Below are 26,807 nucleotides of genomic sequence, written 5' to 3'. Positions count from 1 at the left end.
TATCATTTTGACATACACACGCCAGATCTGGGGACCCAGAGGCTGAGGATATCTCTTGGCTAAGATGATCCTTGGCTTTGTACAGAAGAGCCATCAGGAAGTGGGAAGTGAAAGCAGAGTTTACTGAACAGTGTAAGTGAGAGTACAGCGGACAGGGAGTCTGGGACACTCCAAAAGGAAAGGAGAATGACTCTCTTCATCACTTGGCGTTAGTGGTTCAAACTGGAAAGGGTCCAGGGAACATGTTACTTCAGAAATCCAGGGTAGGATTGAATTCAAAGGTGAGTGACAGGTGAATAATAGGTGTTATTTCATAAATCATCAAAGGTGGAGGTACTGATGCCATACTCTGGGTAAGGTTTATTCAAACCTGATGTCCTGGAACATGTTTGAGATTTTGTTCTTTTTAGATGTTATCAGATATCTGGACACCTAGGACAAAACTCAAAGAATGATTAACTTTCTTGCCTCCCCCTTGGAGTGAGAACATAGCTTCTTTGGTTTGGGGCCTTGCAGAAAAACAGCAGAGATGAAGCCTTTCTAAAAATGGAATCCTTCAGTTTCCCTATCTAGATTTAAGTCCTTTTAAATATTGAAAATGAAGGATAAATAAGGGTCTAGTCTGTAGAATTTATTTTAAAGATTTTATTTATTTATTTGACAGACAGAGATCACAAGGAGGCAGAGAGGCAGGCAGAGAGAGAGGAGGAAGCAGGCTCCCTGCTGAGCAGAGAGCCCCATGCGGGGCTGGATCCCAGGACCCTGGGACCATGATCTGAGCTGAAGGCAGACGCTTTAACCCACTGAGCCACCCAGGCGCCCCTAGAATTTATTTTTTGAAACTCTAACAACAACAAAAGGCAAACAATTTTAAAATGAGCAAAGGACTTCAGTAGACATTTTTCCAAAGAAAATATACAAGTTGTCAACAAACACATGAAAGAATGCTCAACGTCATTATTCACTAGGAAATGCGAATCAGAACCACAGTGAGAAGCCACTTCACACTCACTAGGATGGCTAGAATCAAACATAAACAAACAAATAAATAAATAAATAAATAAAGGTGGAAAACGAGGGTTGGGAAAGATGCGGAGAAATTGGAATCCTTTTTTTTTTTTTTTTTTAAGATTTTATTTATTTATTTGACAGACAGAGATCACAAGTAGGCAGAGAGGCAGGCAGAGAGAGAGGAGGAGGCAGGCTCCCCGCTGAGCAGAAAGCCCGACCTAGGGCTCGTTCCCAGGATCCCTGAGATCAGGACCCCAGCCCAAAGGCAGGGGCCCAACCCACTGAACCACCCTGGCGCCCTGGAATCCTTGTTAAACGTGGAATTACCATATGACATAGTATTTTCACTCCTAGGTGTTTATTCAAACAAAAAAGCAAAACAAAACAAAACAACAACAAAAAACCGCCCCCAAAAACAAAAAACCATGTTCCTAGCAGCAGCAATATTGACAACAGCCAAAAGGCAGAAAGAACCCAAATGTCCATCACGGATGAATGGATAAACAATACTCGGCACGCATACAATGTAGTAATATTCAGTCATGTCACCTACGACGTGGAAGAACCTCAAAAAACATTTTACTAAGTGGAGGAGGCCAGACACAAAAGATCACTGTCCAGAATGAGCCCGAAGAACCAGAAAGCCGACGAGTGGTCGCCAGCGGCTGGGAGTGGGGAGGGGAGGACGGATAGCAGCTCCTAAATGGGGATGGGGTTTCCTGCTGGACGACAGAAATGTCTCCAAACTCGGTAACATTGGTGTTCCCGCAATACGGAAAACGTCCCGAACTGTTAACTTTCTGCTGTGCTCCATTGAGAACCCGGGGAGAAGGGAAGCTGGCCGGCTCTTCCCTCCCAGGCCCGCGGCCGCGCGGACAACGGTGGCCTCCTTGCGGGCCGCACACCGCCTGCCCGGCCCAAATCGACACCCCGGATGGAGAATCTAGAGGGCGACGTGGGTTGAGGAAATGACAACAAGGGTACCACAGAAGACGCTATCACGAGCGAGAAAGACAGGCGCGCCGAAAGCTCCGCGCAGGCGGCCCCAACCCGACAAGGTTACACGGCTCCGCGCAGGCGCACGTTTGCGCCGGATCCGCAGGGGACCACCGGGACCACACGGAGCCTGGGGCGGAGCCTAGAGGCAGGGCCAAAGGCGGGGTGGAACGCGAGGGAAACCGGAACTCCTCAGCAGTGGGCGCGGGTTTCTGGCCGGAGCTTGGATTCCGAGGTCAAAGTCCGGCAGGCTGCGAAGCCGACTTCCGGAGACTGTCCCGCCTGAGCTGCGTGAGGGGAGGCGGTAGCGATGAGGCAGAAGCACTACCTTGAGGCTGCGGCGCGGCAGCTATACGATAGCTGCCCGGGCCAGGCCCGCTATCTCCTGTAAGAGAAGGGCGGGAGGGGAGGCGGGCGGCGGCGGCGGCGGCGGGAGGGGAGGCGGGCGGCGGCGGCGGCGGCGGGAGGGGAGGCGGGCGGCGGCGGCGGCGGCGGGAGGGGAGGCGGGCGGCGGCGGCGGGGTCCCCCCTCCTCCCTCACGAGTCTCCTTCTCCTTTCCAGCTGGACCTACAGTTCGTCACACGGTAGGGAGAACGTCCGACGCTTGTGGGTCAGGTCCCCCGCGCCTCGCCCCGCTGGGTTCCGCGCCCTGCTCAGGACGACGCAAAACAGCCATCTCCTCGAGCCACTGCCCTCATAAATCCCCCCGGGGGCGGCTGTTCCGCGAAAGCTCCAAATTCCTAGGACGTCTTTTCTAGTTACACTCCTTTCCCTTGGCGACAGCTTTTCATCCAGGCTCATGGCTTCCAGATGTGTACCCCAACCAAGACCTCTCCCCATTCTAGGCTCGTATCCAGATGTCTTCTTGACACCTGCTTCGGAATCTGTGTCAGGGCGAAACTCGAGCTCCAGTTCTTCCCGGTTCAGCAACGCTGAATCCATCCGGGGAGTGAATTCCGCCCCCGAGACCCTGGGGCCGTTCGCGGCTCCCTGAGAGCCTTCCTCCCCAAGCGCGTGTGCCAGCAAATACGCCTCTTGGCTTTGGAGTATACGCAGCACCTCGTCTCTTCTCACCAGGCCATGTCGCCGTCTTGGACCGGGGCAGCGGCTGGGCCCTTGCCAGCCGCGCTCCTGCGTTGCCACATCCATTCTCAACTGAGCGGCCAGAGCGAGCGCAGGAGCAACCTAAGCTTGAGCCTGTTGCTTCTCTGCCACAAACTCTCAGATGTCTTGACATCTCAGAGTAAAGGTGGAAAGAAAGTTTTTTTTTTTTTTAAGATTTTATTTATTTGACACAGAGAGAGAGCCCAAGCAGGGGGAGAGGCCGAGGGAGAGGGAGCAGGCTCCCTGCAGAGTAGGGGATGCCCGATATGCGACTCTGTCCCAGGACTCTGGGATCATGACCAGGACTCTGGGATCATGACCGGAGCTGAAGGCAGTGGTTTAACGAACTGAGCCACCCAGGTGCCCCAAAGTGAAAAAAAAAAAATATTTTTTTATTTTAAAGATTTTATTTACTTATTTGACAGAGATCACACAGTGGGCAGAAAGAGGGGGAAGCAGGCTCCCCGATGAGCAGAGAACCCCATTCGGGGCTCGATCCCAGGACTCTGGGATCATGACCTGAGCTGAAGGCAGAGGCTTAACCCACTGAGCCACCCAGGCACCCCAAAGTGAAAATTTTTTTTAAAAGGACTACAGGGCCCTATATCAGAAGCCCACATTACCTCTCTGGCCTGCTTTCCCTTTTGCTTACTCAACTGTTAGGCCTCCTTGCTCTTTTATAGCCTTCCAAGTTGCCCCCATCCTTGACCTGGAACTCTGACCTCATATATCTGCGTGGTTTGCTTTCTTGTTTCCTCGTGCTTTCCACAGGTCACTCCACAAAGCCTACCATGACTACCTTATTAAAGACCAGGGCAACTCCATCGCCACTCCCTGTTCATCTCCTTTTTTTCCCCCCAGCACTACACATTCAGTGTTGCTATATTTACTTTCCCCTACGTGAATTGTCCTTTATTCACTGTTCTGTCTCTTGTACACAGAACTGTGCATGACACTGGACAGTCACTCAGTAAATGTGAATGAATTTAACATGTGGCAGAACTGAATTACAAGCATGGTCCTTAGTTGTATACTTAGCAGAGTGCTCACTAACAAATATTTGTTGAATAAATCTTTGATGTACCTACCTTCCTTTCCAGCTGTATCACCCCCACACCCTCCCCTTTCCCTAATAGTCATGCTTTCTTTTTCACTGTACTTCCACCTGAAAGCCCTTTTCCAGTAATGGATACCATCTCTAAGTACAGATATTTGGAGTATTTGACCTTTGTCAAGCCATTTCTTTGGAGTATTTCTGGCTGGTCCACACAGAGTTTAATAGTTTCCAGGACATTTTAATCATATTTTGTTAACAGTTGTTACCAGTCTTATTCATAATCACATTAGAGCTCCGCCAGAATGTGAGTTATTTAAAGATAGGAGCTCTTTTGCTCTTTATTTATGACTTCCCAGCCTAGCATGGTAAATGGCTTTCTTGATGTGCATAGACAATCTGGAGCAAGTCTGTTCTCCTATTACCTTGTACTGAGAGCTACCTGCAGAAAGCCTGGCCCACAAATCACAAAATTGTGTGCTAATTGTTTAAAAAAGAAAGTGACGGTATAACTTACTGATTTGTGATAAATATGTTTGTAAAATTGGTGAGACAGCCTTTTTTACATAGTAACAACTAATAAGTAAGGTAGTAAAAAATGGGGACCTAACTGGTCTGTTGCTAAAAGGAGTGAATGGGTAGAATTAAAGTGTTTTGCAAAATAAATTATTGCCAATTTGCCTTTTTTGCAAGTACTCATATTTTGAGTTTGCTTAAAGAGAATATCTGTTCATATTAAATAGTATATTTGATCACAGAGTATTGGCTGTTTGAGGTAACAAAATATTCTAATTTGCTGAATCATGAGTTTCGTTTGTATAATTTCAGATGCTAACATTACTTTTGAAGGAACATGTCCATACTGTTTCCAGTTGCTGGTTTTGGATAACTCTCGGGTGCGCCTCAAACCCAAGTCCAAACTGACTCCCAAAATACAAAAACTTCTTAATCGAGAAGCAAGAAATTATACACTTAGTTTTAAAGAAGCAAAACTTGTGAAAAGATATAAAGACTCCAAAAGTGTATTGGTAAGATTTCAGTCCAGTATGTGTAAATAAACTAGAATTTCCTTTTACTTAAAATGAGGTTGATTAAGGATCAGGCTACATATAACTCAGAGGTTTGTGATAATATACCCAGGATGTCAAAATGTGCACATAACTTTTCTAGTGATTGATCTTTGATCAAGAGTAAAACTTAGTTTTAAAAAAAAATTTTAAGATTCTATTTATTTATTTGACAGAGTGAGATCACAAGTAGGCAGAGGGAGTGGTGGAAGCAGCTCCCCGCTGAGCAGAGAACCTGATGTGGGGCTCGATCCAGGACCCTGAGATCATGACCGGAGCTGAAGGCAGAGGCTTTAACCCACTGAGCCACCCAGATGCCCCTAAAATTTTTGATTGATGTATAGCTGATATGTTATTTTCAAGTTGACACACAGTGATTTGACAATTACATACATTAGGAAATTCCGAGCATGAAATTCTGCCTCTGGATTTAATGAAGTAAAGAGGTGTGAGAATTCATTCAGTTGGTCTTATGAATTGATTTAGACCTATATTTGAAGAATATAGAATCAGTAAGGGTTTGTAGGGGTCACTTAGATTTTCAGTGATAATTTGCCACGTTTTATTGAAAACAACTTGAAGTTCTGTGGCAAATGTTAAATGTTAACTGCTGTTATGAAGAACATTGTTCCAGAAGTTAACCGGGTATCACAGTCTCCTTTATTCCCCCAAACATGGTTTTACATTGAAAAAGTAGAGACTTTTGTTATCTTTAAAAAGGTGTTTTAGGGGTACCTGGCTGGCTCTGTAGGTGGAGCATGTGACTCTTGATCTTGGGGTCATGAGTTCAAGTTCCACATTGGGTGTACAGATTACTTAAAATCTTTTAAATAAATAAAAATTAAAATGTTTTTTAAATTTACAAGTGTTTAGCCAATAACTTTTAATTGTAGATTTTCTCATTTGTATCTTGTCTGATTGCTGCTGCTGGATTACAGACTCCCTGAGGGCAGCCTCTCTTACCTGCTTGTACCTGGTGTAGTCCCTTAATTCAAGAATTTAATGAACATGTAATTTATTGGGTTAGATTATAAGAGAAATGAGGCCCAATATTTCTTCTTTTTATGTTAGTTGACTACTTGTAAAACATGCAACAGAACAGTTAAACATCATGGTAAAAGTAGAAGCTTTCTCTCAGCACTGAAGAGCAGTCCTACTACTCCTACGAGTAAACTCAGCCTGAAGACACCAGAAAGAAAGACTCCCAGTTCTGCAAACCTAAATCCTACGTGTGGTTCCAAAGGCAAGAGCCCAGCCTTGATATTCAGGTATCTTTAATTCATTAAGCTATTTGCATTGCTGGTGTGAGCTCTTATTTCTTCGACTTTCCTCTGTTTAATATATACTCCCTAAATCTGCCATGCAGTCCAGGCCTTGGCCCCATTTTTTTCCTCCATACCCTTTTCTTTTTTAATATCCTGTACATACATCTTTCATTCCCATCTCTGCTTATAAATTCCAGCCATATTCTTTTACTTCCAACCTCTCCCTTTACTTGTTCCCAGCTGCTACTAAATATATCCACTTTATTCCCCCAGCATGTCCCCACCTGCTCATCCTATTAAGTTCCTTCTGTCAGTGAACATACATGCCTTTGTAGACAGTCTAACCTGAAATGGTGAGTAGAGTAGATAACGCCTAGTCCCTTGGGTTTTGTCCAGTTAGTCACCAATTTCTATCTGCCCTTCCTCCATGGGGTTTGCATCTGTTCTCCTTTTTTCCTCCTACTGTGTTCAGTCTGTATTCCTCTTTTGCTGGGATTACTACAGTAGTTTCCTGCTTCTAGTTTCAAACGCTTGTAGTCTGATAATTTCCCTACAGCACAGCTCTGATGAGAGGCCTTTACCATCTCACGCCGTAGCATCTAGATTAAACGTTCCTGCATGGCTTCCCAGTCCTTCCTACCTGGCACCAGTGCATGTGCCTTCTTATTTTGCCTTAAATCATCCTGTGTGTTAGCAAAACTGAACTGAAGTACTCACAGTTTATGTTCCTGCTCTGAACCTTTGTTCTTGATATTGCCTCTGTCAGAAATTCCTGGGGAAATCTCACTGAATAGCGATTTGTCAGCTGCTACTAAGTTAACTATATGACTGAGCACCAAACTATTTTTGTAGTTCACAGTACTTTATTCACTGTGATAGTAAATTTAGTTCCTTAGAAACTGGGAAAGGAATTTTCTGAACATTTTGTACCAAAAGAGAAACTGAGAAGGTAGTTTCTTGAACATAAACAGCAAAATTCTGTAAAGAGTGAAATTTATCTGTTTACTGCATTGAGTTTTTTATATTGGGTTGACATTTATAAAATTGGATAAGAATTGAAATTTTAAGTCTACTTTTCTCTGTATTTTGATTTAATTATTTTGATATTTGGCATGATAAGAATTCATAGAAGTTTCTACCTTATTGGATAATTGTAGATAAAAGTTGGCTTATTTAAAATATATTAAAATGAAATATTTAAAATAATTCACTTGCATATAGAACAGACTGCTTCTTAGTTATATGCAAGAATGAGAAAGATACTTCACATTTGTTGTACACATGGGGAGTAGAAGAGGGATCAGACTGATAAACCCCAATAAAGTTTCATGGGTATGGAACACAGTTGGAGGGCATGAAACAGAAGAAAACAGAAATATACGGCAGCTGGGAATCACTTATCCAGGAAATATTTTTAGAAGACCTCTTCTGTGCCTGGCACTATTAAGAAGCAGTGGAATATATAATTAGTAGTGCAAATTCTGCCCTATGGAGTTTATGTTCTAGGTGGGGAGATATAATGCAGTGGTACCTGCATGGGTAGGTTGAAATTCTTCATTTTTGAGAAAGGAAGTGGTCTTGAGCTGTGAAGAAACAGGTTTTTAAAGTCCTTAGAATTGTCATGAATCTTGATATCAAACTTAAAGGGGATTCAGGCCTGATGACACTTTACTTATAGCCTTCTTCAAGTGTGATAGAAACTTCCAGAACCACCAAGTATACCTCCTGAATGTTGCCTAAAGCCTATGTAGTGAGGAGATTTTTAACAAGATGGGAATGAATGCTGGGTTCAGCCACTGCTTGTTTACCGCCATAATACACCGGAGTAGAAAAGGATTCTAGTTGCAATTATTCAGGCTAAGCAGGAAAAGCACTTTTAAACTTATGTATCAGTATACCTAAGTGTGGTTTTGTTTGTTTTCAGGACACCTACATCTGGACAGTCAACACCCACTTGCTCCTCAAAGAATGTGAGCAAAACAAAGAAACACTTCTCTCGACTAAAAATGTTGCTTAGTCAGAGTGAATCCCAAAAGAATTCAAAAGTGGACTTCAGAAATTTCTTACTGTCTTTATAAAGGATGGGCTCTGAAAATAAATGTTTAATGCAATTTCTGAAACTAAGGTTAGCCAGAAAAATATCTTTCTTAAAACTTTTATTTTTTCTGGGTTGCCAGGGTGGCCCAGGTTGGTTAAGCATCTGCCTTTGCTTGAGTCATGATCCCAAAGTCCTGGGATCAAGCCCCACATTGGGCTCCTGGCTCAGCGGGTAGTCTGCTTCTCCCTACCCCGGCTTGTGTGCTCGCTTGCTTTCTCTATCTCTCACGTGCTTACTTTCAAAAAAATAAAATCTTTAAAAAAAAAAAAAAAAAGAAACCCTTTTATTTATTCTTTAAATACATGGAATCTAGGGTCCAAGAAGAACAAACTTTTCTGGGCATTTTTCAGTGGTAATGAAGAAAATAGCTCATGAAAATGAATAAATGAAACCCGCCTACCTCACAGGTGGTTGTGAGGATCAAAAATATATGAAAACCCTTGTAAGTAGCAAATCTATTATGGACATTGAGTGGTTATTTTATCTTCTCTCTTTTTTTTTTAAAGATTTTATTTATTTGACACACAAATAATTTTGCATGCAAAAGTAAATATATGGAGCATTCTTAATTGTAAATCATTCAAATATGCCAGATTTCATTTTTTTAAAAAAGATTTTATTTAACACACACACAAATAATTTTGCACGCAAAAGTAAATATATAGGGCATTCTTAGTTGTAAATCATTCAAATACACCAGATTTCATTTTTTTTTTAAAGATTTTATTTATTTGACAGATCACAAGCAGGCTCACAAGGGCTGAGCAGAGAGCAGAGAGCCCCATGTGGGGCTCAATCCCAGGACCCTGGGATCATGACCTGAGCCGAAGGCAGAGGCTTTAACCCACTGAGCCACTCAGGCGCCCCACCAGATTTCACTTTTACAATTTTCTATTGTTCATAGCAATGTTTTATCACAAGTGGCATTTCATTTGCTCTGGTGAAGACTTAATTTCTGGGTCTAAAATTTAGAGCAGAATACAACGTAGTTACAGTTTAGCTATGTTAAATCTTCTCTGGAACAGGGACGCCTGGGTGGCTCAGTTGGTTAAGCAGCTGCCTTCGGCTCAGGTCATGATCCCAGTGTCCTGGGATCGAGTCCCACATCGGGCTCCTTGCTCGGCAGGGAGCCTGCTTCTCCCTCTGCCTCTGTCTGCCATTCTGTCTGCCTGTGCTCTCTCTCTCTCCCTCTCTCTGACAAATAAATAAAATCTTTAAAAAAAAAAAAATCTTCTCTGGAACATAGATACACTAAAATGATAGGCTAAGGTTGTATTCAACCTGTCTTCTAAAAATTCCTTAAATAAATAATTTAGATACTTTAAATTACTTCCAAGCTCTCTCTGCTCGTTAAAAATTTAAAACTAAACATCTCCCATTAGGGCTTGGCAAACTCTGAAAGGCCAGGGTTATTACTGAGTTGGTCTTGTAGTTACATGAAGTGAAATTATACTACTAGTGCCAGCATTAGAGAGGGATGGCAAGAGTCATCACTGTGAACTTTATCCTGTGAGCCACAGGCTGAGAGAGCTGGGCCTTCCCTCTCTATCCAGGGCATCTGGCACAATTCTTTGGTCATGTTACCTTACCTTTCTGGCTAACTTCTCACTGGAGTATCTGTTTTTCTTCTTGCTCTTCTCTCTTCTGCTCTCTCTGATCACCCATAGTGAGCTCTTTATAGTTCTTAGGACATACCATTTTCTTGCCAGTTTGGGCCTTTGCATGGTTTTGCAGAATGCCCTCCACTTCAACCCTACTGTATTATGAGGGGCCACTCTTTTATCAAAGTGTAGGTGACCCTGTAGTTTCCCATTTCTGATTGTGTCCCCATCTGCCTGGTGAGCTCTTTGCAGGCCTGCATGATGTCATTTGCTGTGGCCCAGAGCACAAGCTCTGCAAATATCCCTAAACCACTACATTGACATTTGAATTCTGTAGCCCACTTGTTACATACCAGATTTAGAACCAAGGTCCTTTTAGCCACCTGACTGGGAAATGGATGAGAAGTGGTAAAAGCAGGAACTTGTAGGTGGGAAGTTAGTCACATTACCTCAGGAGCAAATGAAAAAATACCATGGATTCTTGACTTTCTTTTCTGTTTAAGAGAAGGATTTGGGGCATCTTTAAAGAGAATACTAAAATAATACTGTGGACATAACACTCAGAAGGAAACCTAGAACTACATCTTCATAATCTCAGATTAAGCAGTGGTTTCTTAGCTATGACACCAAAATCACAAGCAACAAAAGAAAAAATAGATAAACTGGACTTCAAAATTAAAACTTGTGTGTTTCAAATAAGGACAGCATCAAAAAATGAAGAGGTAACCCACTGAATGGGAGAAATGTTTGCAAATCATGTATCTCTTAAGAGGCCTATATCTAGAATTATAAAAAACTTAAAATGTAATAATAAACAGACGAAGATTCTGAGCAGACAATTCTCCAAGGAAACAAATGGCCAACAAGCACACGAAAAGATGTTCAACATCTTCCATCTAACAGTCATTAGGGAAATCCAAATCAAAACAAGGAGCTACCACTTCATACCCACTAGAATAGCTAAAATCACGAGGACAGTAATAAATGTTGATGAGAATGTGATGAAATTAGAACTCTGACACACTGCTTCTGGGACTGTAAAATTTGTGCAACCGTGTAAGAATTTGTCAGTTCCTCCAGAAGTTAAACATAGTATTTACATATGACCCACAACACCACTCCTAGTTAAATACCCAACAGTACTGAAAACAAAAATCTTGTATATGAATATTCATAGCAACATTATTTGTAATAGCCAAGAAGTGGAAACAAGTGAAATGTCAACCTAACTACTGTATAGATACATAAAATGTGACATATCCATATAGTGGAATATTCAGTCACAATAGTGAGTTCCTGATACATCCTAGAACATGGATAAGCCTTGAAAATATGTTAACTGAAAGAAAGTAGACACAAAAGGTCACATAATGTATGGTTCAATTTATAAAGAATGCTCAGAATAGGAAAAATAGGGGCTGCCTGAGGCTGGGGGGTGAACAGGGAATAACTGCTGAAGAGTATGGAGTTTCTTAGGGTGACAAAAATGTTCTGGAATTAGCAATGGCCACACAAGTCTGAATACTAAAACCCACTAAAGTCTACAATTTAAAAGGGTGACTTTTTTGGTATGTGAATTTTATCTCAGTAAAATTCTTTAAAAAAATGAAATGAAACATTTCCTAAACAGATTAGAGTGTAGATACTTGGGATTAAATGAAAATGATAGTCTCATAAGGAGAAGCAGCAGACATGCATTGTACAGCTCAGGCTCTGTACAGCTCCAACTTCTGGATGTCCATCCCATCGCCATAGGACTTGTTCATACGCTGATGTATCTACTGCAGTGCTTCCTGAACGGCTCTACTTAGCTCTGGGCTGTTTGTCCAGCCATGGGATATGGGGCCTGGAACACGTGACCAGAGGACCAGGGATCCTGGAGGCTACAGCAACCCCATGCTAAAGACAGCCATGATGACAATGAAAAAGAGGCCCTCACCATCCAGAGAGGGATGGGATGGGCAGAACGCTGAGGAAGAAAACCTAATCAGGAATGGGTGGGAAAGGGGCAAGAGAGCATAGATCTAATGATTGCCTCATTAGTGTCACAAAGAACTTTGGTGTCACATAGTTGATGAAAATCTGTAGGCCACTGTTCTCTTCATTAGCACAGCCCCTTGGACCTCAGCTGCAGAAAGCACAATGGTGACTTAATACGACCACTACTCAGATTTTAGAACTCAAGTAATATTCCGAGGTGGTTCACCCCTGAGAGGGACAGTGCCAGTGAATTAACTGGGCTCAAAATGCAATCGTACATCTGAGACATCACTCTACTTCAAAGCTGAGTTCTCTCACCTTTCTCACTGGTGCCTGTCTTGCTTCTCTCGTGAGAAAAGCCAGCCTTCCTCCTACCCAATGGGCCAGTCTGCCCATCTAGCCTGGATGCCATCCCTGTTCTAACTCAGGTCAATGGAACAGTCCTGCCTTTTCCTTCACCTTCTCCTGAATCCTTCCCCTCCCCACTTTTTCTTCTTTCAGTAAACCATTTATTGATGTGTAACACCCACAGAGAAATAAATGCTCAAAGCTCTGACCACAAGCCTGGGGCGGATGCCTCTACTCGACTTGTAAGGAAGGCTCCCTTTCTGCCTGTGCACAGCTCTTCTCACACAGAGGCCTGGTAAGACTTGTGCCTGTCTGAAATCCGGGTGGGGTGGGGGGAGGGAAGGGCTGCAACCCTAGGGTCTAATTCATGTAGAAAGTGTTCAATATGCTTCTATCTCTCCTGGAACTAAACTTACAATTAAATATGAACAGGAATTTTTATGAATAAAAATAAATTTCTGTAATAATACAATTATTTGGAAAGAAAATACCAAAATACTTTTTAAAAGACATTATGGAGACAATTTTTCCAGAGACTACTTGCTTTAATTAAGTACAATTTTTCTTTTCTTCCTTTCTCTTTTTTAAGATTTATTTGAGAGAGAGAGAGAAAATGCAAGCAGAGACACGGGCACAGGCAGAGGGGGAGCAAGAACCATCAAGCAGACTCCCCACTGAGTGCGGAGCCTGGCATGGCACTCAATCCCAGCACCCTGAGGTCATGACCTGAGCTGAAATCAAGAGTTGGCTGCTTAACCAACTAAGCCACCCAGGTGCCCCACATAATTTTTATTTTCTATCTGGATGATTAAATTATTATATCTTGGCCAGTGAAAGGCCCTTTTAAGCTGGCTTTATTCTTACAACCCCATAAGAACTTTGAAAGCATCCTTCTTGCTTTCTTGCAAAGAAAGTTCCAGGACCGTCTTCATTCTCTCAGGCCTAAGACATGGAAGCATCCGCTCTCCCAGAAACCCTGCTAGTTTCAAACAGAAAGTAGTGATGCCAGAAACAGAATGTTGGGGATACTTTTACTGCAGGATAGTAATGGTGTTGCTACCAGACTCCTCCAGAGTTAAGAGCTGGAAAAGATGAATTCTTAAAAATCCTGAGTTCTCATATTTAAAATTTACCTCTCACATTACCAAATGCCTACTTGAATGTTTTAACCCTTTAGCCAACTGAGAGTATTATTTATAATGTGATAAACCATACAATTATTCCTTTAATTGTAATTCTTTTTTTTTTTTAAGATTTTATTTATTTATTTGACAAACAGAGATCACAAGTAGGCAGAGGCAGGCAGAGGCAGGGGGGTGGGTAGCAGCCTCCCTGCTGAGCAGAGAGCCCGATGTGGGGCTCGATCCCAGGACCCTGAGATCATGACCTGAGCTGAAGGCAGAGGTTTAACCCACTGAGCCACCCAGGCACCCCACTTTACTTGTAATTCTTAATTCTGACCAAAAATGACTTGTTTGGGAGGCAGTACAGGCTACTGGTAAAAAACCATATACTGTGGTTAACTTAACTTAAGGTTAAAACTGTAGCCTTTGTGGGAGACTATCATATTTAATTACCTCTGTAATCTTTGGCATTCTTAATTTCTAAGAGTCTGTTTCTTTCTATGTGAAGTGACAGTAATAATAGTACTTACCTGATAAGGATGCTGTGAGGACTCAGTGAGGTAGTACATGAAAAACACCCAGAAGAGTAGATCGCACGTTGAAAGTACTCAAGCAGTTTGTCCTAATATCATAAATGATCCAAAAAAATCTACATAATATTAATATCAACACTAAAAAAAAAAAAAACTACTAGAAGAATAACATCTGGCATTACCCTAGGGTGGCTGTCCTTTGAATGCATTTGTAAAAAAATTGTTGCAATCATATTGACAAAGACTCTTCTTGACCAACTTTACAGAGGCTCTTCTGAACCCCATTTTTTTTTTTACTGGGTATTATCCTTGGGCTCTGCCTTCTACCTGCCTAGCTCAGATTTAGCAAGAATACTGCCAGGTCAGTTTAGGGAGAGTTCCCCCACCCTTGACATCTGATCACTGTGGCCTGCCTTCACCAAGAATCCCCTCGCCTTTGATGTCTCCTCTTAGTAATTTTCCACCTCATTAACCCCAATTCTGTTCCTTGGTTATAAAACCCAAGCTGTCTTTGACATCTTCCGAGTTGAGCCCCATCTCTCTCCCTGTTGGGATAGTCTTGATACATATCACAAAAGTCCTGAATAAAAAAAAAAAAAGCCTTTCTTACCCTTTTGACAAGTGTTAGAATAACTTTTTTGTTTAACATTATCAACACTTGTCTTAATATACCTTCAGTCTAATTATTTAAGTTCATATTCAATTCAAGACAGTTTGGTGTTCTTTTTTTTTTTTTTCTTTTTTAATATTTTATTTATTTATTTGACAGACAGAGATCACAAGTAGGCAGAGAGGCAGGCAGAGAGAGAGGGAGGAAGCAGGCTCCCTGCCGAGCAGAGAGCCCGATGTGGGGCTCGATCCCAGGACCCTGGGATTATGACCCGAGCCAAAGGCAAAGACTTAACCAACTGAGCCACCCAGGCGCCCCCAGTTTGGTGTTCTAACAAGTGACAGACTTTGGCATTGATTCCTTAGGGTGACATGTGAGTACGGGAGATTAAGGGAATCCTGCTGTATGGATTCATTTTGTGAAATGCAGAAAACCCAAATGGTTCAGTCTCCAAAATTATGCACAAGGGGTCCTTCCAGCCTCAGTTGTGTCTTCCTGAAGTGGATTAATCCATAGTGGTAAGTGCAAGATTTTTATACCCAAGTTGCTTTGGAATAATTCCAAACCACATTTTACTTTTCTCAAAGACAGAAACTATAGCAACACTTTTGGAATTAACATATTCTTTTATAAATTGGGCATCTCAAAATGTTAGTTTTAAATCTTGGGTACAATTATCAATCGTCCATAAAGTTAATAGACAAAAGAGAATGCAGTGGTACAAGTGTGTAAAGTATATGGTTTTTAATATATTCAATTCAATCTCATTAAGCACTTTTTTTTGCTATGAAATATTTTAAATTTATCTTTTCAGACCAATTAGCTTTTTAGAGAACATTTTTTTACAATCACACACACACACACACACACACACCCAACAAATGTATATTTAATTTACAATATGTAAAGAATGTCTTTAAATCCTTAACTTTTAGATATATATAATCTTTAGACTCATCATTAAATCATACTAGTTTCAGATAAGTTATTTTATTGTTTCATTCTGAACTTAGGAAGAGATCACACAAAACTCATGTAAGGATTAGATAATGGTATTACTTATCTATGTTTGGGTTTTTGTTTCAGTATCTTGGAATTAATATTTACAGGGTATAGATCTAAATTCTCACTGTTAGTATTAGCGAACTAAAATACAAGCTACTTTTTTCATATACCCTCAGGAAAACACTAACTAGGAAACCTGGCATTTAAATATAATTGTGACTAATAAGAAGAGATAAATAGAAGTTTTTTAGGTTAGATCTAAAACTATCTTTTATTATGGCCAAAAGCAGACCAATTTTATTTACCAGTTACAGTTTTTATCTTTTTAAAATCAGTTTTATGTTGCATTTCCAAGTTAGTACAAGCCATGTTTCTGAATTTTAAATATGTCCTCAAACTTCTGCCTTTGGGTTGATCAAATACCTGACTTTTGTACAACTGGAATATAAAGGAGTGGTTGGGTAGCAGTATGGCTACCTTCAATCTTCTGTTTAAAACTCTAAGATGGGCTTCTGGATTTTGTAGGGAGCATACTCCTCCACTAAGATTCTGGTAAGTACTGTGTTGTTTCCTCATATCACTCAGTAAAAACTTCGCTATGTCCATGAGCTTCAAGGATACCTCTAAGATGCACCATCTTGTCTAGGATAAAAGTCCTCATTAGAGAAAATAGTTTATCTAAAATATTGCTGGCATACCAATTCTATTCTAAAGAATTTATAAACTTTCTAATCAGTCTTAATATATGTTCACCATATATGCTAATATTCTAAGCATTTCTCTCAAAACTACAGTACTTAAATATATGAGAGAAAAACACTCAGGCCAGTTTTACCTGGGGGATTTCAATAACCTCAATTAGTATGTGAGCTTTCACATCCATATGATGCACTGACTAACATAACAAAAATAGAAACCAAATTAAAGTTGAAAGCAAACATGAAACAGGAATATTTTAAGCAAATGATGCTTATTACTGGCACTAACTTTTTACAATAAAAGTAACTACTTAGAATTTGTACAATGAGGGGCTCCTGGGTGGCTCAGTGGGTTAAAGCCTCTGCCTTTGGCTTGGGTTGTGATCCCAGGGTCCTGGGATGGAGCCCCGCGTCAGGCTCTCTGCTCAGCGGGGAGCCTGCTTCCCCCTCTCTCCCTGTCTGCCTCTCTCTGTCCACTTGTGATCTCTGTCAAATAAATAAACAAAATCTTAAAAAAAAAAAAATTTGTACAATGAGAACAAGCAAGCACTTAGTACATCTCCTCATTGTATCTAACTTCATTAGTGTACTCAAATGTATTAAGCTGTCAAAAATATATCTATTGAGGGGCACGTGGGTGGCTCAGTGGGTTAAAGCCTCTGCCTTCGGCTCAGGTCATGATCCCAGGGTCCTGGGATCGAGCCCCACATCGGGCTCTCTGCTCAGCGGGGAGCCTGCTTCCTCCTCTCTCTCTGCCTGCTTCTCTGTCTACTTGTGATTTCCGTCTGTCAAATAAATAAAATCTTTAAAAATATATATATCTAGTAAATATTTTTTCATCTATTACTATGATTGAGTAGCATTTGAAAATAAAATTGCGTACTTATTGCCCTGGATTAAAGATTTTATTTGAGAGAGAGAGCATGCATCTGAGCAGGGGAAGGAGCAGAGGAGAGGAAGAGAGAATCTGAGCAGACTCTGTGCTGAAGGTGGAGACTGAAGCAGAGCTCCATCCCACAACCCTGAAACCATGACCTCAGCCGAAATCAAGAGTCAGATACTTAACTGACTGAGCCCTGTCCTGGGTTATTTTGTTTTATATTTTTTAAAGATTTATTTTCTATTTGACAGAGAGCACAAGCAGGGGGAGCAGTAGACAAAGGGAGAGGAAGTAGACAAAGGGAGCTGAAGCAAGATGCTTAACTGACTGGCAACCCAGGCGCCCTACTCTGGGTTATTTAAATTAACAGTTCTTTCACTGTAGAACTATGAGGGTTTTTGGACTCATTTAAATAATAGAGCTTTTGGGATGCCTGGGTGGCTCAGTGGGTTAAAGCCTCTGCTTTTGGCTCAGGTCATGATCCCAGGGTCCTGGGATCCAGCCCCACATTGGGCTCTCTGCTCAGCAGGGAGCCTGCTTCCCTTCCTCTCTCTGCCTGCCTCTCTGCCTACTTGTGATCTCTGTCTGTCAAATAAATAAATAAAATCTTTAAATAATATAGAGCTTTAAAAAAATTCATACAATGCTTTATATTAAAAAAAAAATAGATTTGGAGCACCTGGGTGGCTCAGTCAGTTGGGTGTCTGCCTTTAGCTCAGGTCATGATCCCAGGGTCTTGAGATCAAGCCCAGAGTCGGGCTCCCTACTCAGTGGGGAGACCGCTTCTCCCTCTCCCTCTGCCTCCTCCCCCTGCTCATGCTGTTTCTCGCTTTCTAATAAATAAATAAAATCTTTTTTAAAAGATAGGTTTTCTGTTTAAATATTTTCAAGTCACATGCTTTGAGATTTTAAGATTAGTATCTTAAAAAAAATCAAAAAAGTCTATGCCATAAGAAAAAATTATACTTTAATCAGTCAAGAAGTTCCATCATTAGCAGTTAGCTTTTTACTGGTTCCTGGTGGGGAAAATTACACCCAACTGGAAAAAAGAAAGAGCTTTATGCTATTGATATAAAATTTCACCACAACTGTAAACATTCTGTCCATCAGTGGGTACAAAAACAAGAAACCCAGGATAAAGGAACTAGATCTTTCTTCATCATGCTAGCCGAGACATGGAGACTAGCACACTTCAAATGGAGAGAATGTTAAGCGCTAATAATGACATTTGCTCAGGCTGGAGTAATTAGCGCTACTAACTAGATAGGAAAAGGACCTGGGCATGAAGCTCATCGAGATCCTGCATAGCTCAAACACCAGTTCAAGAGAAGAACGAAAAGAGTTTAATTTCCCTCCATTAAGCACACTCCAGCTGCAGTATATAACCAAAGCACCACACCACTTCCCACCTTAGGGCAGTTGTAACTGGGTTATACAAAGAGCCCCCCCCACCCGCTTCTATTTATTTATTTATTTATTTATTTATTTATTTAAGATTTTTATTTATTTAACAGAGAGACACAGCGAGAGCGAGAACACAAGTAGGGGGAGTGAGAGAGGGAGAAGCAGGCTTCCCACCAAAGCAGGGAGCCCAAAGCGGGGCTTGATCTTAGAACCCTGGGATCATGAACCCGAGCCAAAGGCAGATGCTTAACGACTGAGCCACCCAGGTGCCCCACATTTATTTATTTTTATTATTAATACACAAAGAGATTTTAAGAAGTCAAACACTATCAGTAGCACTCTATTAACGTGATCCCACAAAAGTACAAGATTTTGTAATTTAAATATCAAGGGCTGGAAAAAGGAGACAATAAATACTACTGTATTTGATTTAAAACCTCTTAAGATCTCTCATTTGACTTGTATTTCCGTAAGTAAAAGGAAACCTTTTCCTGAACAAAGAAGTAGGGTTTTTTGTTTCTTTTTTTAAAAAAGATTTTATTTATTCATTTGACAGAGAGAGACACAGTGAGAGAGGGAACACAAGCAGGGGAAGTGGGAGAGCGAGAAGCAGGCTTCCTGCCAAGCAGGGAGCCTGGTGTGAGGCTTGATCCCAGGACCCTGGAATCATGACCTGAGCCGAAGACAGACGCTTAACGACTGAGTCACCCAGGTGCCCCAGAAATGGGGTTTTTAAAAGATGATAAACTCAGCCAAACAATACCAGCACAACTGAATTTTTCTAGAATATCTGAATTAGCTAATGGCTCTGCATAACAATTTCACTTAAATTCAAAATTTCAGTTTTGTATCACCTTTTCCACGGTGCATGGAATTCAAATGTGAAATGTATTTCTAAAACTCATTTTACATTCCACTTTAAGTCAATTATTAAGATAATAATCATTATCTTTACCACAAAAGTACTAAAAATACTTTCCATTTTTGATGTCATTGAACAGTTAGAAATAAAATCACAGGGATTTCAGCAACAAAAATAGCTATACCTGTGGTGGTTTCACAACACCAAGGGCTAGTGAGTCTTTGAGATCCCGTAGTTGATGACCTGACCCCAGACTGCATTCAATTTCTCCGTCACTTTACACACCTCTGACAAACTGCAAGACGTGTGCTAGACCAAGAAAGGAAATAAGGAAGAATTCGCCAGACTGTAGAGTGGGGTTCTTTAAAACTTAAAAGAAGATAGATGAAAAGCATTTCTTGGCTTGTCAAGAAAGCACGCTTTTTTTTTTTTTTTAAACAGTTGCTTTTGTTGGAGCAAAACACTCCCTCTAATGGTTTCTCATACAGACGAAGAAATCTCTTTGAGGTAAAGTGTTGGATGCCTGAACAGTGATGCACAAAGCAAGCCTGGAACCTGATTGTGGGTCGGAATTACCAAGAGGGCTTGTTAAAAAGATATATAGCTGGTCCCTACGTTCTGATTTTTCTGAGTCGGTAAATCTGGAGCCCAAGAATTTGCACTGCTAACAAGTTCTCAGCTAAGGCTAATATTGTTGGCCTATGGAACCACTAATTTAGAAGAAATATGCTAGTTTAAAAATGAAAGTAAGCTTTGGGCAATTCTAAAAGTTGTCATTTTTAAACCTGTCAACTCTGAGAGAAGACATGCAGTTGAATAATCTCTGTATATCTCAAGAGATTTGATATTAACTATATAGATATTAATAGTTCATTCTAACTCTATTTTGTTGATGTGAATAAGTACTGCTTTGAAAAAAAAAAACAAATGGAAATCAAAGCAGAAACTTGCAGAGATATTTGTACTCCCACATTCACAGCAATATTAACAAAATGTAGAAGCAATCCAAGTGTCCATCGACAGACAAATGGATTAACAAAATGTGGCATTATCCATACAATGGAATACTATTCAGTCTTAAAAAGGACACACGCCGGTGCCTGGGTGGCTCAGTGGGTTAAACCTCTGCCTTTGGCTTGGGTCATGATCCCAGGGTCCTGGGATCGAGCCCCACATCGGGCTCTCTGCTCAGCAGGGAGCCTGCTACTTTGCCTACTTGTGATCTCTGTCAAATAAATAGGTAAAATTAAAAAAAAAGAAAAAAAAGGACACATGTTACAACATGGATGAACCTAGAAGGTGCTATGCTAAGTGAAATAAGCCAGTCACAAAAGGACAAATATTTTCAATCCCACTTTTATGAGGTACCTAGAGACTGAAAGTAGAATGGTAGTTGCAAGGGGCTGGGGAATAGGCAGTTATAGTTTAATGGGTAGAGTCTCCACCGGAGAAGATGAAAAAAAAAATCTAAAGATTCATGGTGGTGATGCTTGCGTAACAATATTAATCATCAGTGTACTTAACACCAGAGTTAGGCTTAAAAGTGGTAAATTTTTTCTTATGTGTTCTTTTTTTTGTTACGTGTATTTTACCTCAATAAAAACAAAAACAAAAACAAACCTGGGTGTAACATCCTTTGACAAGCCCCCTCCAGTAGTGCTGGTTTTTAACTTTCATACTCGTAATGTTAAAATTTCACTATTAACTTGACACGTGATGAAAAACGTGGATTTGATAATCATGGAGCTGCTACATAATGTATCCACGTGATACGCATCATCGTGTAGTGGTTAAGAAACACAGGCTCAGGGGTGCCTGGGTGGCTCAGTGGGTTAAGCCTCTGCCTTCAGCTCAGGTCATGGTCTCAGGGTCCTGGGATCAAGGGGAGCCTGCTTCCCCTTCACTCTCTGCCTGCCTCCCTGCCTACTTGTGATCTTTCTCTGTCAGAATAAATAAATAAAATTAAAAAAAAGAAAAAGAAAAGAAAGAAGCACAGGCTCAGGACCGAACTTGGAGCTGGATCTGAATCCCAGCTTCACCATTTGACCTGTTCAGGGTCACAAAGAATTTACACTGTGTCTTAGTTTCCTCTGTGCGGAAGTGGATCATCAGAGTATCTATTGCAAAGAATATATGAAGTGCTTCGAACAGTTCCTGATGGGCACTTAAGTACCACATATGTGTGAACTACATTATTGTTTAGTATAGACTATAACTGATTTGTAGGGCACTATTTCTCAAAGCACATCAAAATAATTTGGGAACCTTGCTTAAAATGCAGACTTCTAGATCCCACATCTTTTTTTTTTTTTTTAAACATTTTATTTATTCATTTGACAGACAGAGATCACAAGTATGCAGAGAGGCAGGCAGAGAGTGAGGAGGAAGCAGGCTCCCTGCCCAGCAGAGAGCCCGATGCGGGGCTCGATCCCAGGACCCTGGGATCATGACCTGAGCCGAAAGCAGAGGCTTTAACCCACTGAGCCACCCAGGTGCCCCAGATCCCAAATCTTCTGAAACAGTATCTTTGGATATAGGTTCCACTGTATAAAACCTGCTACTTCAAAGGGGGAAAACTGGAGTGGGAATGGGAAGCACCTGGATTCAGATAAAGTGACCAGAAGACTTACAGGAATAGAGAACCAGGAACAGTGGTCAGAGGACATTTCCTCAATTTTTAGACAATAAGAATCACAGAAAATTCTGATTCAGTAGTTAAGTGCACTTTCTGAAAATGTCCCAAGTGAGTCTTCTCAACGAAGTTTGGCAAATAATGCCCTAGAGGCTCCCACAGATTTTAGTATTCCCCAATTCTGTTTTAAATTCAAGATGCGGTGAAGACCTGTGCTCCTGAAGTGCGAAGTACCAAATGAATCTATTCATGCAAAAGCACTGCGGCATTACTGTATGGTAGGCCACAAAAGAAGAGGTGATCTCATTCTCTCCCCATAAGGAATTTGTTGAAGAATGAGCTACAAAACCCGTATCTTATTCTCTCCTTACCTGGAATTACACATTGTGAAGTACATCATGGACTTCAAAGGCCGTCTAGAGTCGTGGTTGTCAACAATGTGGTCCCTCAACTCAGTGGCATTAGCATCAAACTGTCAAAAATCTAAACTATCAGGCCTTACCCCAGAAGCTCTGGGAGCAGGGCCCAGTGATCAGTAGTTTAATCGCCTTCCAGATAATCCTGATGTTCGCTCAAGTTTGGGAACCACTGGCCAAGCCAAAGGAATCTCCTTTAACAGTTTCTCCACCAAAAAGTCACTGAGTACTTCCAGTACTCTGCTTCCTTCCCAGCCCATTGATCTGTCCCCTCCTACCCCACATTCAATTAACCAGATTCAGAGAAATCATCTACACATTTCAAAAACAACATAAAACTTTATTAAGAACATCTTATATTGTCATCAGATACAGGCAAAGAAAAAGGGGTAAATAAACAGGGAAACTTCATCTTCCCATGTGCTATTGCCACCTCAGAACAGACTCGTGTGCAGATGGCTGGAATTACAGATGGCAACAAATGCTCTGTATAAATAAATTCAGTAACACAATGCTCCCTTTCTATACAGAGAAGAACTGGGTTTACACTTTAAAAAGCTTTGATATAGTGCAACAACTATGAAACAAGACTACATCTTTTAGGAGCTATTTCTTAATAGAATACAAAGCAGTTTTGTAGCTTTATTTTATTTCATATAATACAAATTTTTAGAATGGAAAACTCAGAAAGGGCATTCTAACTTTCCAATTAATTTGTACTTTTGAGTTTTTTCTCAGAGCCAGTTCAATAACTCTACTTTAATTGACGATCTGCTCATCTGCAGTGACAACTGACAACCTAGTTTTGTTCTTTTAATTTTGCAAATCAAGATAACCAGGTCATCCCAGCTTTTGCTGATTCTGAAGGAATTCTTATAGAAAAACCCTGATTCAGAGTGCTTGTGAGAAGAGGGACCAAAATAGCTGCATCTGGACTGGTTTTCCTAGAGGGGGAGGCTGGCTACTGAGCACAGCTGATTTTCTCAGACTCCCGGGTTCCCCCAGGTGGTTATTTTACTTACTGTAGTGATGGAAGGAGCAGAGGGAACGCCAGGGAAGCTGTTCAAATTGCCACTCCAGACAGCTCTCTGCACTGTTTGTGGAGAAAAGAGTGATGGTATCCATTCAAACCACAGTACCCCTACTGCAAGTGTGGTGACATGCTTTTCTCTCGAGGGGCCAGGCCAAACTGCACTCAAAGATGCATGATTTGCCTCATGTACATACACAGTGGAGAAAATGCTCATGATTTACAATTTGGTATTACAGTACCCTATCTTACCCCATTTCTTGAGAAAATCTAAGTCTACCTTTTAGAAAGGAAGACGATTTGCTGCTAAGGCTTACCAAGTTAACTATTGTAAGGCTGAAAAGATAACTTCTAAACCAGACCATAGTATTTGTGTTTACAGTTAGTGAATTAACCAACAGCTAAAGGTTTGTGGAGGATTGGTCAAAGGGTGGGACTGGGGGTAGGATTCAGGTTGAGTACTATCACTTATCACAAATCGCATCAAGCTCTTTAAAAAAATAATGCATTTTTATCATAAATATTTAGAACAGATACTGGCATTAAAATCAGTACCTAAGTCAGAAGTCTGTCTTAAATGGTGAAAATATTTCAACAAACTTCTAATAATTCAAATCTTCCCAGGAGTACATAGTTTATAAATTAGTTTTAAATGGAAAAAAATATATTTTGAATGGGTAAGTCACCATTTTAGCAGATCATAAATAAGATCAAGACGTTGAAAATAAATTAATATACAAGTTTTTGCTTTCACTTTAACAAGATAAACTAACTTACATGGTATACTTTTCTAACAGGTATTAACTAGGTTTTTATAATTGTGCACTGGTTACCCCACTACCCCCATGCTAAATCTTCTTACATATCCTACACCTAGGGACAGAGGTACACAAGACAGACAGACATATACCTCAATGTGTGAGTCTGGCTGCTGCACACCATTTCCTTAGTTAGAGTGATATTACAAATGCTGGTCAGGATCTATTAGTAATTTGTCAACCACATTACAAGTTAAGTACACTCGTGGTTAAGTGGATTAGGTTCCCAGGTGAGCTTTCTGTGATAGTGTTTACAGGGAACCTAACTACTATTGTTTCTGTGAGAAAATGTGCCCAGAGTCCCAAAGTTGACTAGAAGACTGGAATATAAGCCATATATGTATGGGGACTACTAATATGTGTCTATGTTTTGAAGAGAGGTCAAACGGTTAAAAGCACTGTTTTCAGAACTACTGGGTACTGAAAATAAATATTTGCCTTCTCCTTCACATATAAATTCATTTTAACTATAATTTCTAATATTGAGAACAAAAGAGTGAAGCCATTCAGACTAGTGAGACATAATTGGCTTGTGGGATTTAACAGATGTTTTATTAACTATCTAGCTTGAATCTGCTTACAAGTAAAAGAAAAATGTCTAATATGTAATGAATGAAAATAATGTTTATCCTAAGTCATTATTGAGTACAAATCCACAGCTTAACAATGTGATTTAAAAAGAAAGCAGGAGAGCATGCAACTGCTCTAACACACAGGGTTAGAAATAAAAGGTAAAAGTACATTTGTTTTGGTAATTCTAAATATACAAATATAGCATTTGCCAGATCTACCCTGTAGTGTAGCACTGCTTAATTTCCAAATATACAGTCATTCAAAAACTTTAAGGAAACATTAAAAATGTTCCAGGTTACTTTACTGAACTTCAAGGATTATTGTGTTGAGAGTTTAGAGCTAAAAATACTATTGTTTTAAAAGTTAAATGGCTAAGCAAATAATAAAAGTATCATTATTTTATTTCTTTTAAACCCCTAGATGGCTTTATGTTAAAGGGATTCATTATGTTAAAAGGAGACTGATTTGAAAATAGCAATCAGTTCCAGAATCAAAGTTGTCCTCTTGGTAGAAGGTCAAATTTTACAACACTTCCAAAGCATTTCCATATTAATCTATTCAAATAATTCTAAACAGTTTGATCGAGGGGGTCCCTATTTAACATTCCTTTTATTCTACACTGGCAGCTGGAATGGAACCCCTACAGGACTACTGTGGAAAAGTCCTCTAAGCTTTAATCTGACCCTTACTTTAGTGTTAAATTACTGACCTCTAGGGAATAAGGAATCAAAGTTATTAAGAGGCACAGAACTGATATTTTGGTCAGGGAGAAGGGTAAAGATTAAGTTGGAACATTTAGTCACTTCTACAATCAAGTCCTAACTATACCATAATAAAATCTCTACCAACTCTTGATTACTTCTCACCCTTTAGGAATTACATACTTTACAGTGATTACATACTGAAGAAAATAAAGAAAAATATTTGAAAATACACGAAGAAATAGAAACATGGAATTTCTCACAAGGCCCTGGATCAAAAAAATTTACAAAAAGATTTTTTGAAAATAATCACTATTTGTGAGCTTATTAATACACAGAGATCATCACTTTGTTTAAACTAAGTCATATTAACTTACCAATAAAATAGTAAACAAACCAACATTTTAAACAATTTTATAAATTACTTGTCACTTCTTTTGTTAGTCATTCTCTCAACCATATACAAAAATAATGCTACAGGACTGTCCACCTAACCTGTCTCCATTTCTTGCAAAGTCCTGGGCCTTGGAAAGAGACTGGTCATCAATCTTCACTGTAGATATCCCCGGCAAAGGGCAGGTGCATGTGGCTTCCAGTGACATTGGGCAATCGGGATAAGTCTGGCAGGCTCTGGATCCGGGACCTGAGTTCTTTGCGCACCAGGGAAACTCTGGCTAACTTGCGCTTGTATTCCTGTAACATCAAACCACTTTCATTAGCATTCCTGGAGTTGAGAGAACAATCTAGTTAATACTCTGCATAAAATCTGGTATTACACTCAGTTAATGCTGAATAAGAAAGGATGATTACAATGTTAGCATTAGGATCAAAGGAGGGACTTTGGAAATATACTGCTAGGTAAACTATTTTTATGAAAAACCACAATCTTTATCTTTCCTTTTTTTTGAGAGTATGAGAGCACAAGCAGGAAGGGGAAAGGGCAGAGGGAGAAAGAACCTTAGGTTCTATGCCCAGCATGGAGCCCAACTCGGGGCTT

At 40.5% G+C, this 26,807-nt stretch overlaps 2 protein-coding genes across 4 annotated transcripts in view; one reads left to right on the top strand and one right to left on the bottom strand.

Annotated features, from left to right (window-relative positions):
- The first annotated feature begins 773 nt into the window (after positions 1-773).
- Positions 774-8,617, top strand: RMP24 (ribonuclease MRP subunit p24). Of its 2 annotated transcripts, XM_082699524.1 has the most exons (5): positions 774-2,394; positions 2,569-2,591; positions 4,994-5,193; positions 6,304-6,500; positions 8,422-8,617. In XM_082699524.1, the coding sequence occupies exons 1-5, from the start codon at positions 2,318-2,320 to the stop codon at positions 8,573-8,575; spliced, it is 651 nt and encodes a 216-aa protein (XP_082555650.1). In that variant the 5' UTR covers positions 774-2,317; the 3' UTR covers positions 8,576-8,617. The 2 variants fall into 2 exon arrangements, with proteins under 2 accessions (XP_082555650.1, XP_082555651.1); XM_082699525.1 differs by lacking the exon at positions 6,304-6,500.
- Positions 8,618-23,007: 14,390 nt separating this feature from the next.
- Positions 23,008-26,807, bottom strand: part of RPRD1A (regulation of nuclear pre-mRNA domain containing 1A) — a 77,312-nt gene continuing 73,512 nt past the window's right edge. The window contains exons 7-8 of one of the 2 annotated variants that reach the window (XM_082699522.1): positions 26,306-26,503; positions 23,008-23,781 (exon numbers count right to left, since the gene is read on the bottom strand). In XM_082699522.1, coding sequence (XP_082555648.1) covers positions 26,354-26,503 — 150 coding nt within the window. In that variant the 3' untranslated portion in view covers positions 23,008-23,781; positions 26,306-26,353. Of the gene's footprint in view, positions 26,504-26,807 lie in introns of both variants that reach the window. The other variant, XM_082699521.1, reaches the window with a different exon arrangement.

This window comes from Mustela nivalis, assembly GCF_964662115.1.
Source record: "Mustela nivalis genome assembly, chromosome: 14".
NCBI classification, from domain to species: Eukaryota; Metazoa; Chordata; class Mammalia; order Carnivora; family Mustelidae; genus Mustela; species Mustela nivalis.
The sequence above is the reverse complement of the archived record's forward strand: the minus strand, read 5'-3'. Positions and strand labels throughout refer to the sequence as shown.

What these genes read in the sequence shown, in the direction of transcription:
- RMP24 (XM_082699524.1), top strand. Translation starts at nt 2,318, where the DNA reads ATGAGGCAGAAGCACTACCTTGAGGCTGCGGCGCGGCAGCTATACGAT. An exon ending in GACCTACAGTTCGTCACACG is followed by an intron (nt 2,592 to 4,993) that starts GTAGGGAGAACG and finishes GTATAATTTCAG; the next exon opens with ATGCTAACATTACTTTTGAA. An exon ending in AAGACTCCAAAAGTGTATTG is followed by an intron (nt 5,194 to 6,303) that starts GTAAGATTTCAG and finishes TTTTTATGTTAG; the next exon opens with TTGACTACTTGTAAAACATG.